The sequence below is a fragment of the Onychostoma macrolepis genome, chromosome 18, assembly GCF_012432095.1.
Source record: "Onychostoma macrolepis isolate SWU-2019 chromosome 18, ASM1243209v1, whole genome shotgun sequence".
In the NCBI taxonomy this organism is placed as follows: Eukaryota; Metazoa; Chordata; class Actinopteri; order Cypriniformes; family Cyprinidae; genus Onychostoma; species Onychostoma macrolepis.
In genome coordinates this window covers 9978642-9998449 of record NC_081172.1, presented here as the reverse complement: position 1 = coordinate 9998449, position 19808 = coordinate 9978642, and the positions used below count along the sequence as shown (strand labels likewise).

At 34.7% G+C, this 19808-nt stretch overlaps 1 protein-coding gene across 1 annotated transcript in view; it reads right to left on the bottom strand.

Moving 5' to 3' along the window:
• itpr2 (inositol 1,4,5-trisphosphate receptor, type 2) overlaps positions 1–19808 on the bottom strand; it is an 83109-nt gene that overhangs the window by 23989 nt on the left and 39312 nt on the right. The window contains exons 38-45 of the mRNA XM_058750887.1: positions 9925–10027; positions 9622–9809; positions 9364–9544; positions 6292–6536; positions 5720–5920; positions 4705–4815; positions 4392–4487; positions 4136–4252 (exon numbers count right to left, since the gene is read on the bottom strand). Of these exons, the coding sequence (XP_058606870.1) occupies positions 4136–4252; positions 4392–4487; positions 4705–4815; positions 5720–5920; positions 6292–6536; positions 9364–9544; positions 9622–9809; positions 9925–10027 (1242 nt within the window). The remainder of the gene's footprint in view (positions 1–4135; positions 4253–4391; positions 4488–4704; positions 4816–5719; positions 5921–6291; positions 6537–9363; positions 9545–9621; positions 9810–9924; positions 10028–19808) is intronic.

Sequence of the window (19808 nt, the reverse complement as noted above, 5' to 3'; positions counted from 1 at the left end):
AAAAAAAATAAGAAACATTTTTAGAAATGTCTGACTAAAAATGCATGATAAAAAAAATTTACAACATAACTGGAAATGATGCACTATGTAAAAATCTTTTTTTTCTTCTTTTTCTTTATATATCATGCTTCATCTCAAGCATGCTCTTTACTGACACTGTTGTCTACTTGGTAAACAAGTATACTAAATTTTGATAAAATTTTATTATCTAATAAAATGCAGAATTGCTTGTTGTGGATTGTCTGACATTCATAATTTGTGTAAACATTTATAGATATAAATTACAGATACTGTATAAGTCCTAAAAATAGATCTTAATTATTTGAACAAAATAAATATAGAAATGGTTTGTGTTTATCTTATTTTGTTAAGATCATCATAGCTTCTAACATGCAATAACTAAACTTTATAATGGATTTTATAGTTCAATACTTAAAATATGACTCTGGAACCATGGTACAACACTAAAATAAACATCTATACATTTGAAAAGTAGCAAAAATAAAAGGAGGGAGGCATTAAAAAAAAAGTTAACGTTAGCTTCACATACTTAAACGATAAAGTTATAAATGAATAAATATAGCTAAAAGTCAACCTCTGAGACTTTAAAGTGTTCGTAGTTGCAGGAACACCCATTAATCTATTAGTGACACATTGGTGACTTGGCTAACTCAAATCACATTAGCAATTTTGCGGTTTCATAATGCCAATGCAACCCCTGGATGAGTCAATTCATAAGGGGTCAGGACTGATCAATCTGCTTACTTCAAAATCAAAACATTTTAAGAGCTGCCCACGCAGAGGAACTCTGATGTTTATCTCAGTGACTGAATACCCACAGCGATGTGGCCAAGATGCATTAGTGAGACAACAGCATCCAGAGACAACCTAATCAAAAACAGCGCTCTGAAAATCATTTCCAACAGATGACGGATCAAAGGGCAACGAACGATCAATGATGCTCTGCAAGATCCAAGCAATTCATTTAAGTAAAGAGCCATCTCGCAGTTTATACATACAGAAGGCTGCTTAGTCTATTGAATCAAACTAGTTACCTTTCTATTAAGCAACAAGTCTGAGAGGAAGGCAGACACACTTTAACCTCCAAAAAGGACGCGTCCTTGAGGCAAATCATTCCACAGCCTCAGTGTCCCTTTATCACATAATGGCCTTAATGCAGTAAACGGGAGCGAGGGATTTACACGTTTTCTCACAGGCTGAAGGAGCACAAAAGATGTGCGCCACTTGACACACCAAGAAGGTGAAATCACTTTGTCTCCTTATTGACGTCTAAGCCACGTTTGGGCCAAAAATGTTCACAGTGTCCTTTTCATTTCAGATCACAGCTAACATCAGGAATCTGTTTATAAGAGCTGGAAGAGAGCAAGGCACGCAATCGAGAGCTAAACTGACACCAAATAATGTCATTTACTTTGTCATGTACCAAGTAAACACAGGAGGATCTTGTATTTGGCAGCTGTTTTTTTTAGCACTGGAGCTAACACAGTCTAAAGCAACCATGTCAACAGTGCTGAGCAAATAATAAGAAATTAAAACCACAAAGGAGAATAAGGATATGGGAATGTTCTATGTGAAAACCGCTTACAGTATCATCATTCAGTTTAACTTTCTGAGAGCCAAAGTAAACACACACATTTGTAAAGGACAATCAAAGATTGTTTACGGAGCTTTCTCGCAAAAACTCAAAATATGACTGGTTTTGGTATTACAGGGGAGGTTATCATCATGTTGCCATGAAGTTTCTAGAGTATTCTGGGAGGTTGCTTACTGGAATTCAGCAAATTCTAAGTAGGAACAATTGCAACAGTGACATTCCCTTAAGCAAACACTATTAATTAAAAATAAATGACAATAATTAATAATAACTGTTCGATCATGTTTAAGCATTTCTTAAATTCATTTCTGTTTATTTCTTTCTCACTGTTAGCAAGACAATAAGGACTTATTCTTTGGACTCCCTCTCCTTCTCTCTCTGTATGACTCTTATGTCTTCAGGCCCTACTTGTTTTCTACAAGTGAGAAACTACACAACAAAATGAGACTGACAAACATTCTCACAAACATTGCAGATGTTCCAAATGATGCAAAACCTCCCCAACCAGATCATACAGCCATAGGCCAAAGTTTCTAAAACCATAAAATAGCCAGAGGGTCTGAGTAAAAGTCTTGAATTTTGAACAAAAATCTCACCGAAAACTATGGTAAGAGTTTGCCATGAAATACATTATTCCAGGAAAGCTAACAGAGAGAGAACTACTGTATGCACACTTGCACTTTCTTTCAGTCTTCTGTGTGAGTGTGTTTGGAAAAACACAGATAGACGAACACCTGAAGTTATGTCATTATGAAAGCAGCCAGTTAGACAGAAATAAACTGTCTAGCAGATGGCTGAGCCTGTCAAGAAAGCGTGTGGAAGTGAAAGTGAAGGCTGAAACTGAGAAATGCACAACTGGCTTGAGGATTTCCTCACAAGAGTCCTTAAGAATTTTGGAATTTGTAAAAAATTAAATTGAATTGATATTATACTTATTATTATTATTAATATTATATTACACTGGATTGTCATTATTATTATTATTATTATGATTATTAAAGGCCTTTTTAAACAAAAACAATAGACACAGTTGAAGGAAAGCAAAGCCTCACAATGTAACATATGAGTGTAAAACCTGCATACATTTCAAACATACATTCATACATTATTTTGTTCTGTTTCCTTAAAAGGAATCGGAAACATTCATGTGATTAACAATGATTAGTTTTTCTAATCTATTATTTTTTTCAGCTTTATAGATTTAATCTCATATTATACTAGATATTTGATTTAGTTTACACTGCATTTTGGAATATCAAATCATAGCATATGTGACCCTGGACCACAAAACCAGTCGCTGGGTTATATTTGTAGCAACAGCCAAAAATACATTGTATGGGTCAAAATTATCGATTTTTCTTTTATGCCAAAAATCATTAGGATATTAAGTAAAGATCATGTTCCATGAAGATATTTTGTAAATATATCAAAACTTCATTTTTGATTAGTAATATGCATTCCTAAGAATTAATTTGGACAAATTTAAAAGGCGATTTTCTCAATATTTAGATTTTTTTGCACCCTCAGATTCCAGATATTCAAATAGTTGTATCTCAGCCAAATATTGTCCTATCCTAACAAACCATACATCAATGGAAGGCTTATTTATTCAGGTTTCAGGTGATGTATAAATCTCAATTTCGAAAAATTGACACTTAAGACTGGTTTTGTGGTCCAGGGTCACATATATCGTTGTTATTGCTAAAGGTACTTTAATAACAACGACACTTTTCACGAAGTAACATATTCTGCTATAGCTGGATTCGGATGGTAACTGTTTCTCAAGGGGACATAAGCTATTCTCAGCATTTACAGGAGTTTATCAGTAATTTTATTGCCCTCTGAATCCAGATTGTCTATGTTTTTATCTCACCAACTGTGCAAAAATCCCCGGCCGAATTACCTACTGTTTTTTTGTGTGGTAATTGAAATCCACATCTCTGAGTTTACAAGAAGAAATTGATTCAAAATGACCACTGCCAAACACCGTACGGTAACTGTAGCACTACACTGTAATTTGTATGCATATTTATTACTGGAACGCTACAAGAACAGTATTTCATAACTGCTCCACTACAGCGAAGAACAAAAAGAATAAAGAGAAGAAAAGCACGTAAACATTTGAAATGGGTCATTATTATGGCAGCGACAGATATGTAATACAAATTTTTAAATATGTATTATGTAGGCCTACAATTACATACGTAAAAATATCAACCGAGCAGCTTTATGTTTACCTTGTGCAAATAAGAGGTTGCATCAACTTATTTCTCCTAATCTCCACATTTTTAATGACATCTATCATTTTGAGAGATAAAATGCAAGACAGAAAACCATTTAAACTACAGCGCATCTATTTTCTGATTTTTAAACAGGAGATTAAAAAAAATCAAATAATAAACATATATATAAACATTATATATGAATTTATTCGTATTATTCCAAACATATGACATTTTATTTACAGTGGACAATCATGCAACTGCCCACAGTGTTTTGCAGTGAGCGTTTAAAACTTACCTGATGGGCCAGGATGTAGATGTTGTGGCCAACATCTTTAGGTCTGATCTGATCTGATGTCTCTTGATCAATCTCACTCTCTTCTCCTTGAACGTAAGCCTCCTTGATCACATCAACCTATAGATGTGACACCAGATCATCACTTTACTTTAATTATGGCAAAGAACAGGCATGTTTTGGCTAAGAGATGATCTAAACTATATTCATTAACTATATACATAACAGCAGTACTATTGTTTAATACTGATTAGATCACCAGTTCATTTGGTCTCATCTTGTACAGGATCTTCTCTGCATTCTCACTGTCATGACGACTTTCCATGATGGCCAGAAGTAGTTTAGATGCATTGTTCTGATTTTTCATGGTAAAGAAAAGAGCATTTTTAATGAATTCACTGTGAAGTAAAGAATATTCACATATTTTCCTCCTGGAGATAAATGCGCAGATGCTTTTACATGCCAAATCAAAAATTTGCAATGCTTCAGAACATTCTGTTATCTGTAAAATTGCATTATACATCAATTGCTTTATTATCCAAACTACGTGAGTGACTGCAACAAACAAGTACCTTCAGCTCCAGCACAAGGTCAAGTCGGTTCTTCCCCAGGGGATCAATTGGATTCACAATGAGAGCGATGATGATGTCAATGCCGTTTGACTCATGTCTGGCTATGCATGACTGCGGAGGATGAAATACACAATCTATGATTCCAAACAAAGTCTTAAGATATATAGAAAAGACTTCTTGTTGCATAACCATAAATAAAGCTAGAAATAAGTTCAGATATGATACCAAATCTAAAACTTTTTGTCCATATGAATGTTTGATGTTTCAATACCTGGTTACCATGGCCTGATCATTATAGTACTTTTTAAATATATTGAACAGCTTTTATTTTTATATTAAGTTTTCATTTTAAGTTTTAGCAGTTATTTATCTGCTTTTGTCATTTTTATTATTATTTTAAAAAAATATTTATTTTTATTTTTAATTCATATTTATATTTGTTTTAGTGTCAGCGAGTTTAGTACTACAGTTTAAACTTATTTTATTCTGGTTAGTTGCCAGGGCAACTTTTTTCTTTTAAATTTAAATTTCTTTTTAAGTTTTTCCATCAAATATTTATATTTTATTTCACTTTTATTTCTACAATTTTCAAAAATCTCAGACAAAATAACAGCACTGTATGGCATTAAACTATTAGATTAAAATGACTTATTATTACATAATCATTAATAATAAGTATGATGACGAGTTAAAGCATATACTATTCAAAAACTAACATTAACTATGACATAATATGAATTTATGTGAGAATAATGACCACCTTGGCTTTATGTTTGCAAGTTAATGTATTAATAAACACTTTGGGGTAAGTTTTCACACATGAATTCATATGACTCATGCCACAGTTAAGGTCCTTGATTAGTACATGCCTTAACTTATCATTACCTCATACTTAATTCAGGTATTGGTACATGATTATTCATGTACTGTTACTGTAAAGTGTTACCCTTGGATCCAGTTTTCCATGTGCAATAAGATTTGTCCCCATTTTCCAAAAAGGATGCCGTTTCAATACCTGGTTTTCATGGCAAGGACCCTGGCAGTACTCTGTGATGGTCTCTAGTGTCTGTTTGACCAGGTCCACATTCCTCTCATTAATGTAGAGCCCCAGCAGCCCCAGTCCTCCTGTCGTACTGCCACAGATACAGTCAAGAAACTGCAGCGTCTCACACACCAGGTTATAATTGGTTTTGTTGTTCTGATCTCTCAGAAAGTTCTGTATACAAGAGAACAGAAAGATTTGGACTAACAACATAAGTCAAGTCTTGAGTGGCAGTAATTGGTCTCTCTATTCAGACAGACTCGTCCATACTAGGTCGGGGGTCCCTTGAGATTTTGATCTGCACAGCAAAAAAGGTTTACTTTTCAAACATCAAGGTGCTTTTTCCTCTCACAATGGAAAAACACTTATTTAAAGCTCTCTGATTTGTTGACATGGTGAAGGCAGCGTCACTGGATTTGACTTCTAAGCACACCATGTACCGATTCACATTGCGGTGGTTAACACAAGTAATACGTTAAAACGATTCATAGCCAAAACAAACTACAGCTAAACAAAACCGGACCAATAAAAATGATTTGCATCACCTGCAATTCCCTGTTATGATTCTCACAGAGCAGCTGAAGGAAGCGTAGGATGGGTTTCATGATGGTGATGGCCTGGCTCATCTGAGTCTCCTCCACCACCTCTTCCATCCCGTCCACTCCCGATCCCATCGGCTCCATCTCGGGGTCCACTTCCCGGCGAAAGGTGCTGTAGGCTTTGGAGGTGACCGAGGAGGCGTCTTTAAGCTGACCCCGAATGTCTTCTCTGAGGTGCAATGAGTCTCGAACTTCATAAGACAAAAGAGAATTGAGATTATTAAACTGTTATTTATAGTTCTTACAGGATCAGTGTTATTTTAGTATTATTTACATACTATAATAATATTTATTAACATTTGGAATTAGCTTTTATATTAGCAATTTTAATTGTAGTAGTTTTTAAATTTTTAATTTTAGTGCTGTCAAACGATTAATTGCATCCAGAATAAAAGTTTTGTTTACATAATATATGCGTGTACTGTGAATATTTATGTTTATAAAAATACACACACATGTATATATTTTGAAAATATTTACATGTATTTACATGAATATATTTCTATTCACATATTATATATAAATATATTTAATATATGAACATACCATATTTTTCTTAAATATATACACATGCATGTACATAAACACACAGTATATACACATATATTATGTAAACAAAAACTTTTATTTTGGATGCGATTAATCGCAATTAATTGTCTGACAGCACTACATTTTTATATCTCTCTATTTAGATTTAATGTTTGTTTGTTTTTTTTCAGTTTTAGCTTTAGTAATTTTAGGACTAATATTTATGAAAGTTTGCCGTACATTATTCAAAATTCAACTAAAATTCTCAGTATGTTATCCATACTAGTTACTTTAGGTACTACTGATGGTAATATCACACAATTAAGAGCTGTGATTCAGTCATAAATATAATATTGATATTGCTTTTATACAATAGTCCAATAAACATGAGGTTAATATTTAATCATTTACTCTTTGGACACAACATTGCAAAAACGGCAACAGTTACAAACAAACCCACAGGAGAATTAAAGGTTGCAGGTCTCAAATCAATACACAGTAATAATATTCCTGAATGAATCAGTGTAACTGATTGACTTGTTTTGTTAAACTGTTCACTGTGGTTTGTCGCTGAACAATCAGTATCTTCGAACGAATCAGTTGAGCAAATGATTCACCAGGTGTGCTCCAGAATCACTGCTAATCACTCAAATGAATCGGTTGAGGGAATGAATCAATGATTCACTCAAAGACAGTCACTTGTTTCACAACTGATCGACTAACATCCTGAATATTTAAATATTAAACGTGTTCCCCTCAATGTTTATAGTAAGCAACTGCTACTATTATTTCCCTTCAAAAAAAAAAATCAGAAAGTTTTAGACAATATACAGATTGAGTTATCTACTACAGCATTAGAGAATTGATATATCTATTCAAAGTCATCCATAGCAAGTTGTAGGTACTGATATCGAGAGAATATATTATTTTTAGTTGTTTTTGGATGTATATTTAGGCACATTTGAAGCTTATTCAAAACTCAGCTGTCGACAATATTTCTCTTTATCAAACTATCATGTCTCGTGCACTACGCCGCTTGACACGGGGCGAACTTGAAATCTTTTCTCTCTTAATAAAAAGAACACTGCTTTTTAACAGCAGGCCTTTGATAAGGTGCCAGCGACCCCTCACATGACACAGCAGTTGAAATAGGGACAGATACTATTCATATGCCTCAGTCTCTTCATTTACACTGCCTCAAGCCAGAACTACACTCACATGAATAGCTATGCATTAAAGCACACTTGTTTGTGATAAATGGGCTATTCAGGGGACCAATGACATACTTCTAGTTCAGACGCAGCATGTCATTAGAGAGTCTAGGTCGGTTTTTTTAGGATTAAGCATGATAAGCAGAACACTGCAATTAGGACACGTCTCTATTTTCAGCAAGAGACTGAAAGAGTGATTTCTAAAGGTTTATTTTTAGACTTAAAGACATCACACCTGGTTTGTGGTCTTTTGGGGCCTTCCTTTGTTACAGATACATTTCCAAAAAGCACCAACATTTTTTTATTTTCCACCTATTTCACTTGTAGTCCAAAAAGATCATGATGTGCAAATGCAGCATCTTAATGGGTACATATAAAGCCTGTCCATAGTTGCCAGATTTATTATTATTATAATACTTCCAGTTCAGATTATACCAAATATGTTTCCATGGTAACTTCTCAATCAATCTTTTCATTCAGATCATTCATCAACCTTGTGTTCAAACACACACAAAAAAATCAGGTTTAAGTCACATCATTTTAGTATGACGGCGAACTTCTGAAAACATCTGGAGAAACATTTCCAGGTGATTTTCACCAAGGTCAAATTCCAAAATGAATATGGAGGGGAAAAAACAAGAAATCACATTGTGCAAAAATAAGCAATGGCATTTTTTTGTGGACCATTATGAGTTTTGTTGTGTATTCTCATTACTAAATTAAAAAAAAAAAAAAAAAAAAAAAAAAATAATAATACAAATAAAAAATATAATAAATTATTAAATATATTTTTTTTTATTGATATTAATATTAATTTATTGATTGATTTATTGATATTTATTTCTGGATTTATTTATTTAGAAGACTAATGACAGAAAAATTACATATATGTGACCCTGGACCACATTTTTCGAAATTGAGATTTATATGTCATCAGGACAATATTTGGCCGAGATACAACTATTTGAAAATCTGGAATCTGAGGGTGCAAAAAAATCTAAATTGCCCTTTACAATTTACAAATACTTGGGAACTTTTGGGATAATGCAAGTACAGAACTGCATGAAATATTTCACACTATGCAAGTGGTTTTTGGATATTTTATTACCAAAATCTTACATACTGTGCCTTTTAATTATTATTGTTTATATTGTTCTTTTGTTATTAGGGTGAAATACAATAAAACATTTCTTTACCGTTTTAATAATATTCACTATGCTTTTGTAAATCTTTTTCTCATGTTTAGATGGAAAGAACCTGACAGAAAGCGGATGTATACCTTTTTTATGTCTGATTCCAGAGCCCTCGCCCTCCTCCTCTCTCTTCCTGCAGCTGAGCTCAAACATGTTGACTGACACACTGGAGCGAATCTCTTTCTGTGCCAGCTCCATTCGATCATAGAAGACCTTGAAGAACTTCTCGGACTTCTTCTGCTTGTGTAGCTGATTGTAGAAAGAGTTCTGCAGGGAGACATACAGAAAATGACATCACCTGAATCTTATAGGTGTCCCGTTGTGAATGTGTGTCCTGTTTATACCTGAATCTGTGTATTTCCTCCTCTCAGGAGTGCAATGCCCAGTAAAATGCTCTCCTCAAAGACACGGTCATTCTTTGTGCTGACGATGAGGTCGATGACCAGCTCGGATGCTCCAACATTGTCAAGAGCACACTGGATGTCTACTACGCTAGTGCCTGGCTTATCAGAGTCCTGTCCTGGAGAACCACCTATGTACACACACAGAACACTATTGAGTCCGGTATGAGAGGAGCAGAATTTGGGCGAGAGGATGTATACGGTGAGCCAACAGTGCTTCTGCTGATGGTCATTTATGAGACGTACCTCCAGAGGAAGAGCTGTTCCCACCGCTGTATTCCAGGGCTTTGGTGTGGGGCCGATGGTTGCCAAAGTAGTGTGTAAGGAGACTCTTCCTCAGTGTGTTACCCTGAGGAAACCAGAGAGGAAGGCACTCGGTCATCCTTAAAATATGGAGCGTATCAGGTCTTTCGATTTTTCAGTCATGAAAATGTTTTTAAATATTCAAGAAACCCCAAACAGAAAGACATCATTCTATAACTTCACATATAATTGAAAAATTAGAAATGGCATGAAACTATATGTTTTGCATGTTTAAAAATAACAACTTGCAGGTGTCTATATAAGGTGCCTGATAAAAAATAAAGAAAAAAATTACATACATAAATATAATTTATTATATATATATATATATATATATATATATATATATATATATATATATATATATATATATATATATATATATATATATATATATATATATATATATATATATATATATATATATATATATATATATATATATATATATATATATATATATATATATATATACACACACACACAGACAGTTAAAAAAAAGTTTGGCATCAGTGCAATTAAAAAAAAAAGTTATTTATTCTTTTATTAAGCTAGGATGCATTAAATTGATCAAAAGTGACAGTAAAAGACATATATAAAAATTTTTTTAAATTAAATTAAATTAAAATCAATGCTGTTCTTTTGAACTTTCTATTCAAAGAATCCAGAAAATACAGTTTTCAAGGACATTTAAGACTCAAATAAATGGCTGCTGAAAATTCAGCTTTACCATCACAGGAATAAATTACATTTTAAAACATTTTACCTAATTTTAGATTGATTATATTAAAATTAAATATGCAATGTAATAAAATTTCCCAATAATACTGTTTTTACTGTATTTTGATCAAATAAATGTAGTCTTGGTGAGCATAAGAGACTTCCTTCTATAATATTAAAAAATATTACAAATCTAAAAAATGATTTGATATGCTATTGAGACCATCTTAGAAAATTAATATTTCATAAATTTACCACTGGCATTACAACCCTAGTTAGGAAATCTGATGAAGCAGAAAATGACCACTGAAAATAATAATCTTAAATAAATACAATAAAATATATACATTCCTTAAATTATTATTTTAATTTAAAAAAGCCATTTTTTGACAATCTAGTGCAAAGATTCATAGCCGACTGTGTGAAGTGGGGAGTACTTCATTTCCTGTCCATTTTGATTCTCTTCACACTTTTGAGTGTTTTCCACCCAACTGTGTTGGATAAAAACACACACTCACATGGGAGAACTTTTACATAACTAGTATAAACTGTAGTAATTGCTGTAATTATGCCAGAAGTGTAGCGAAACCTTGGGGAGGCAGAGGGTGAGACGGCGAGTGCTGAAGGTAGAGAGCAGACGGCTGCCTTGAAAATCTGTTTCCCAGTGGGAGAGAAACTGAACGTGTGAAAAAGAAAGAGGGTGGGGGGAGAGTGGCTGGCATAGAGACCGAGAGCGAGCGAGAGAGATAGATTAACACAGAGAGAGCGAGAGTTATGTAACACCTGGTGGCGGCTTGCTGAGAGATCACGAGGAAGACACGGTAGAAGGAGCGGGATGGTACAGATCGTCTCTCCCTTCTTCTGTCTCTTGGCTGAATGTTCTTTCTTTTCTTTGTATCCTTCCTTTCTGTCTCATTTTATTGTTTTTATACATCTGGCTAGGGATAGTTCCTGCTATTTTTGTGATTGAGAGAGAAAGACTGCATTCATGCAGTCAGTGTTTGGGATTGACAAATGTATTTACCAACAGGTGTGACTCTCCATTTGTCCTGTTCATTCGACAGCTAGCAAGAGTGGGTCAAACAGCATGTGTGAAAGAATAGCAAAGTCAAGCACCGAATAATAAACTAATAAAAATGAATAACTGATAATAATATTAATAATTAAAATAATATTAACTAAAAATATTATTTTATTTTATTATAGACAAACATTAAAAATAAAAACAATAAAAAGAAATGAACAAAAATTAAAAACAACAAACATAGAATAACAATAAAATAAAGTAAACTTAAAATAATATAAGTGTGACATAAAAATAAAATAAAAACAAAAGGAATATAAAATAAAAACCATAAGAAATAAAATGGTTCAAATAAAAATAAAAATAAATACAATCAAAATAAAATACAAATAAAGATGAATAACTGAACTATTAGTTTTATTTTATTGACAAACATTACAAATTTAAAAATTTAATTAAAAAAATTAATAAATCTTAAATAAAATACAACAATAAAATAAAATTAAAATATAATAGTGACATAAATAAAAACTAAAAAGTAATATAAAATAAAAACCATAAGTAATAAAATGGTTCAAATAAAATAAAAATAATAAAAACAATCAAAATAAAATAAAATAAAAAACAACACCTGCAACCGACTACTAAATAGCAAATAACTGTTCATGAATACCCTGTGGATGGCCAGGAAAGGAGTAAGGTGGTGGACAGACCATGACATTTTACTGACTTCACCCTTCCACGCTGTGTCACCCAGGAGTATAATGAAACCCAGGGTGGCCGTGTGACCATGCATGTGCCGACACAAGAGTGACAAACTGCCACAGAGAGAAGACACTTCTCTCTCTCACACTGACAAGCACGTGTTGTTGCTGTTCCCACTCTCTCAGTAAACACTCATCAGCAGTCAGCACAGACTGTGTCTGCTTCCACTGTCTGGACGAGCCGTCACACCAACACACACACACACACACACACACACACACAAAAAGCAGGTGAACATTCTCTATTAAAAAAAATGGCTCACTCAAAAATGAAAATCCTGTCATCATTTGCAACCCTCATGCTGGTTTCAAACCTGTATGACTTCCTTTCTTCTGCAGAACATGAAAGATAATATTTTGAAGAATGCTGGTAAACAAACCATTTTGGCAACCATCAACTTCCACTGTACAGTATATGGAAGAAAATAAATACTGAGACATTTTAAAAAAAATCAGCTTTTGTGTTCCACAGAAGAAAGTCACTCAGGTTTGGAACGACATGAGCATGACTAAATGATTTTAAATTTTTAGGTGAACTATGCCTTTAAGTTTCAGAAACCATCATAATTAACCATATTTGCCCATATTCAGGGCGTCATCATATCATTTTCTGCTCCTGTTCACTGTATTGGACATGCTTTCCTAGAAGCTGCTCTCTTTCCTACAAAACCAGCTGTAATGGGGGAGTTTAGTGTCTCCTGATGCTGCAGTCTTTCTTGCACTTCTGCGGAGGACTTGATGGGAAGACCGAGGAGGAAAGTGAGAGATGAAGGTAGCAGTGCCAGTCTGACTCATCCGTCTGCTGCTGCATGGCAGAGGAAAAAAAAAAACCCTGCGCAGGTGAAGTGAGGACAAAAGAGAGAGAGAGATAGAGACAGCAAAAAAAAAGACAGATAAGAGATAGAGAGAGAGAGAAGGGGGGTGAGGGAAAGATGGAGGGATAGATAGAGCAGTGGGGAGGAAAAAACAGACAGCCTGACTTTTTTTAAAATGTGCACGGGCACGCCACACTGCGGCTGGCCTGGCTAAGCCTGGGATGCTCCAGCAAGCTTCAAAAAAAGCCCTCCGCTGCTGTATGCAGGTACCTGAGAACTCAGGATGGAGGGATCTAGAGAATGAAAGAGAGACACAGCAAAAGGGAGGGGTGCTCTGCGCTGCTGGACTCATCAAGTCAGGTTCTGTCTTAGGCCTCAAGGCACAGCCCTGGGTCATATAGCCTCCCGTTACAACACATGGGGCTCCTCTCTAAGGTTACAGCTGCCAGGCTTTCTTCTCCAACTTTTGGATGTGTTAAAAAATTTCATAGAGACGGGAATAAATTGAGAAAACTAAATAAAAGTATAAGAAAGGTATATGCAAAATATGTGCTTTATGTCAGCGGCAATAGCCTCATGGTTAGTGTGCCGACATGCAGCGCAACTGCGCTCACACCGACCCGAGTTCCATTCCTGTCTTGCGGTCATTGCCGATCCTGGCCCCCTCTCTCTCCACCCAACGCTTTCCTGTCACCTCTCTACTCTCCTGTCCCAATAAATGCAGAAATCACCCATAAATATAACTTTAAAAAAAAGAATATGTGCTTTATAAGTGCTAATAGACAGCCAATATGTTAATAATAGGCATGCTAGTAAGCAACTAGTTAAGAGTGAGAATTGGTCCCTATAGTAAAGTGTTACCAAATATTATTATATATATATTAATTAAATTGATCAAAGGTGATAGTAAACACTTTTAAAGTACATCGTCACAAAATTATATTTTAAATAAATGCTGTTCTTTTGAAATTTTTATTGATCAAATAATCCTGAAAAAATGTATAATGATTTCCATAAAAATATTAAGCAGCACAACCGTTTTAAATAATAATAATAATAATAATTTAAAAGTATTTCTTGAATGCCAATTCAGCATATTAGTATGATTTCTAAAGGATCATGTGACACTGAAGACTAGAGCAACTGCTGCTGAAAATTCAGCTTTGCAATCACAGGAATAAATTATGCTTTAAAATATACTGAAATAGAAAGCAGTTATTTAAAATTTTGTCCAAAAAACAAACAAACAAACAAACATTTGCAGTATAATAATATAATATATTCAGAGGGTGATAAAATTATATTATTAAAGTCTGTGAAAGGTGCGGGGTATGACAACCAAACATTCCCTGCTGATTTAAGCCAGAGAACTAATTTTACATGCTTTATCCATTGAAGCGGTTGTGTAAACATCTCACACAGCACAGAAGGCCTTCAAAACAACTTCATTGGCACTTTAAAATTAATGTACTGAAACTTTTCTACGATGCACTTTTTAAGAGCAGAGGGAGGAGTATGACTTTGGGTGGAACAGATTTATGGAAGAGAAAGAGTGTGAGAGAAAAATCAATACACCTAAAATCTCGTCAGGCAGTCTAGACATGAACACCATGACCACATCTTCTCAGAGTCGAGATCTTGCATAACAGAAACCAGGGAAGATAGTGGAAAAAGAACGAGAGAAAGATACTAGTTAATTTATTAAAGGATAGCTCACTCAGAATTTATGAATAGTTCACCTTTATAGTGCTTTTGCATCGTTTTTGAAGCTTAAAAGCTTTCTAGGATGCAAAACCACAATGAAAAACTATTAAAACTGTTGCATAAATGTAAATGAAATGAAAATGAATGAAAAGCATTTATTATTTAGATCTGCTCACCTTGCATCAGAGTTGAGCACTGTATCCAATCACAAACATTTCTGTTGAGTTTATGAATGCAATGGCCAATCAGGGGAGTTTAGATTAGTCATTGCTGAAAATGCAGTTTTGTTAAGTGTACATGCTCACTGACTGAAATGTGAATCTGCACTCTGACAGGTTTTCTCATAAACAACAAAAGTGCAGATAAGATGCAAGTAAGAGATTCATTTTGCAGTGTGCTTAAGTTATTGTTTGCAGAACTCGTGCTAGACTGAAGTTATGGCGCACTTCAGTGATAGGGAACATTCTTGCTTGATTTCTGCAATGTATTTAAATTATTCCGTTTGTTTGTTTCTACTAAAATAACCTGACTTTCTGCAGGCTATAGTTTTGTAAATTGATAGAAGTAATTGTGTTTTATTTTATATGAAATACTTCAATTCAACCAACGTACATTTAGTAATTATAAAAATGTCCTTACAAAGCTTAAAAATGCCCCTGGAAGTCAATTAAGGGGGGCAAATATTGCCTCAATGTAAAAGTTAATTTTCCGATCCTGTATGAAAGTAACTTGCACTTTATACCAAGTCTTCTGAAGCCAAAATGTAAGTTATTATTCACTTAATAGCTCTCACTATTCATGCAAGTGGAACGAATCATTCTTTTGAGTTGGATCATTTAATTAAATCTGGTTTACAAAACTGATCTGAATGACTCATTCACATGTGAATTTCCTTATGCAATTCTAAACAGTCTTCAGAATACATTGTTTTACTTTAAGAAAATTTCAAGATCTTAATCATAAGCTACATTTGCATTGGTTCTGGCCTTGATACCTAACACTACTCTCCAGAATCAATCTCCCCTAGCATTTATCTTCTCATAGTCAGGAGGACAAGGGGGAGTCTCTAAGTCCGGGTTCCTGTAAGCATCCGCCCAGTCCAGTGGCCTGACCACTGTGCGATTGGTCCAGAGGTCCCTTGTGACCTGCTCTCAGAGGTAGCAGTGTTCAATGTGGCTCTCCTCATAAACAGTGCCACAAGCAGGAAAACAAATTAGCCTTGCATGTGAGAGCAATTGGAGAGATCGTTGATTTGCAGGCAAGGCCAAGACAAACAGCAGCAAGGACGTAAACAACCTTTCCTGAAGATGACTGACCCTGGTGTCGTTTGGAAGTGGGGCATGTGATCGCCTAACGTCCTTAGGGGCACAAGACGTGTTTGTGAGATTCACTGTCTGCCATCCGCGCCTGACCCGTGGATGCTTGGGCCTTGATTTCGGACAGACCTGAACACTCGGAGCCCACCGAAGTGAGCATTTACACACAAACAACACGACATTACACAAACAGTACTCAACACGCATTCACAGATGCTGAGTCTCATGCACGCACAATTAATCTTCATGATGAATCCACTTAAATCTGTCAAATATACAAGCAAAGGGCTGATAAACAGCCAATATTAATAACATCTGTTCCACAGCCTTCCACTGAGGCAGTTATAAAAGCATGTAGGAAAGAAATATCTCTATCTTTGTATGTATGGATTGTTGATTTACAGGCAAGGCCAAGACTTTCTCTCTTTAAATGACGTTGCATTCTAAATACACAGACATTAACATGCAGTTGGTCCCCTCTTTACGCCTATAACGGCTTCCACTCATCTGGAAAGGCATTCCAAAAGATTTTGGAGTGTTTCTGTGGGAATTTTTTAACATTTGTGAGGTCAGGCACTGATGTTGGACAAGAAGGCCTGGCTCACACACTGAGGTCAGGGCTCTGTGCAGCCCAGTCAAGTTCTTTCAGACCAAACTCATCCAACAATGTCTTTATGGACCTTGCTTTGTATACTGGGGCACAGCTAGATGGAATAGAAAAGCGCCTTCCCCAAACTGTACTCACAAAGTTGGAAGCATAGCCTTGTCCAAAATGTCTTGGCAATCCCTGAAAAACAGCCCTACAACATCTACACTTTGCACAATGCAGTCCGGCAGATAACATTCTCCTGGCATCTGCCAAACACAGACTCGGTCATCAGACTGCAAAAGTGTGATTTATCACTTAAACATGTTTCCACTGCTCCGGAGTCCAGTGGCAGCAAGCTTTACACCACTCTATCTGACGCTTGGAATTGTACTTCACTAAGCTCTTCAGACTGACCCATTGTTTCACAAATAGACCGCAAGTCTAGATTTTTAAAATATTTTTGAAAGATATTGCTCACGCTCAACAACGCTGTATTTTATTAATGTGAACTATTATTAAAATTTTAAATAAATAACTTTTCTAATTACACACACATATATACACACACACACACATACATATATATACATACATATATACATATATATATATATTTTAAATGAGCAATATCACATGAGTAGCAGTGCAATATGGCTGTATATCAGCACTGCTGTTATTCGGACGTAGGAAATCACAGCAGTGCTGATATACAGCCATATCACATGGCTACGAGTGTGATATTGCGTTTATACAACAGTTCGACGGCACGAGTGTGTAAATACATAAGAAACAAAAACGGAGTGCCTTTAAAAACCCTCTTCTGTGCAGAACTATCACCGATTCAAATGTCAGTTTGACAGTTTAACAGCTGAGCCCAAGCCTCTGTTTTAGAACTAGTAATGAAGGAACATTGAGTTGCTTCACTGAAAGCTTATTGTATTATATAATATTACATAAACAACAACAACAGCCATCATAAAAGTTACTAGGCAATTCAGCCAAAAGTACAAAGGCAGCGCCCTCAGCCAAAGCTATATGCTTCGGAATAAATAATAGATTAATGCATGGGGCCAAAGACTGCCCATTAGATTTACCCATAACAAATTAAATTATAGCAGAAAATTCCAGAAGATCTGGCTGAGGTAAGGTTGCTCTCGGTAGGTTCATGAGTGCTGAACAGCCTCTGACACCCTGGAGCTCACATCTCCAAAACGATGAAGCAAATTTTCAAATAGACATTATCTTTATTAACAAACTGCATATTTGAAGTCTAAACAAGTACATTCTCACCTAAAAATAATAACTCTCAAAACTACATTCCATGACACACAGACAGTATTATTTATAAAATTATAATGGATTTGGGCATCCACCATGACACTCGCTGTGAGAAATACCTCAAGCAGAGTGATGCAAACAGTTGGAATTCCGATATCACTAGAAAACTATTTTTTACAATATTGCTGTTTTCACTATTTTCGATCAAAAAAATGCAGCCTATATATTTAGCAGAGCTGTAATACTTTAGTAATGCCCTGTAAATAATAATGTGGCAAAGTTTCAGACACTGTACTAAGCTTGGATTTTCCATTTATTCTTTGAAGATTTTATTCTAAAAATATCCCTATGAAGTAACTATGGTGCTTTCCAATGGTGTGTATGCAGGACAAGCTGACCAGGATGAATATCAATAGAGAACATGATCTAAGCTGTTGAGAACATGCTGCTCCTAAAGTTAGTCTTCTCACTAAAGCTTACTCCTGCTGCGTACTCTGGACCTCCTGTGGATCATCTACAGGTGTGTTTTTCTGACTCTTAAAGGAAAAGGAGCAGTACAGGATGTTCTGGGCTCATTTCCATGGTGACCACACACCTCTTGCACCATGCTTGATGACTTATTTAAACAATGAGGGTGGGACGGGAAAAAAAAACAACACCCTTACAAATACACAAGCACACGGTTGAAAATTCTTCCTTCTCTTTGTAACTGTGTAAGAGATAATGCATTAAAGATCCATTAAAGATCCATTAAATCCGGGCCCTCTATCGACACCTGTGGCTAAAACATGAAATTGCAAGTGATATAGAGTCAAATGGAAGAACAGCTCTAAATATATATAAAAAAAAAACATTTCTTTCATAGATTTTATCCTAACTTCAAAACACTCCAATGAAATGGAACAAAGTCCCATAGCTATTTATAATTTTATATTATATATATATATATATATATATATATATATATATATATATATATATATAAATAAATTGTATATATAAAATTATAAAGTTTGTTTTTACAGTGGGGATAATAGTAAGCATTTTATTTTTCTAATTTTTTTAAATCAGATTTGAGTCCAAAGTTGAATAGAAAAAAAACAACATGAATTTCAGCAATGCAAAATTCAAGCAGTTTAAAAGTGCAGAATTAAAGTGCAGTTTAATTTTTTTATTATTTCATTTAATTTCATATTTTTTATTTTTTTATTTTATTTTTATAAGTAGCAAAAAATATATTGTGTATTTATATCAAAAATAAAAAAAGATTAAGAATTAAGATTAAGACTTAAGATATCTTACTCATTTTATTTTAAGGTTTCTTTAGTTAACATTTTTCAAAATCCTAAAATTTAGCTTGTATCCAAATTTTGAATCCCAGATGTTCAACGAGGTCGTAAACCTGTTTGTCCCCCACTGTACAGTAATTAAATGCATTGCGAATGTGTTTTGTATAGATTTCAAATGCTCAATGTAGCAGCAGGGACGCCACCTTTCGCTTTATTTCACTGCAGCAGTCATCATGAACAGGCATGTTGGCATGCGGCATTGGCGAGACCCCTGGATTAAACGTGTGTGTGTCCATGCAGGCTTTGGTCTAAGAGCTCTGGCGGGATT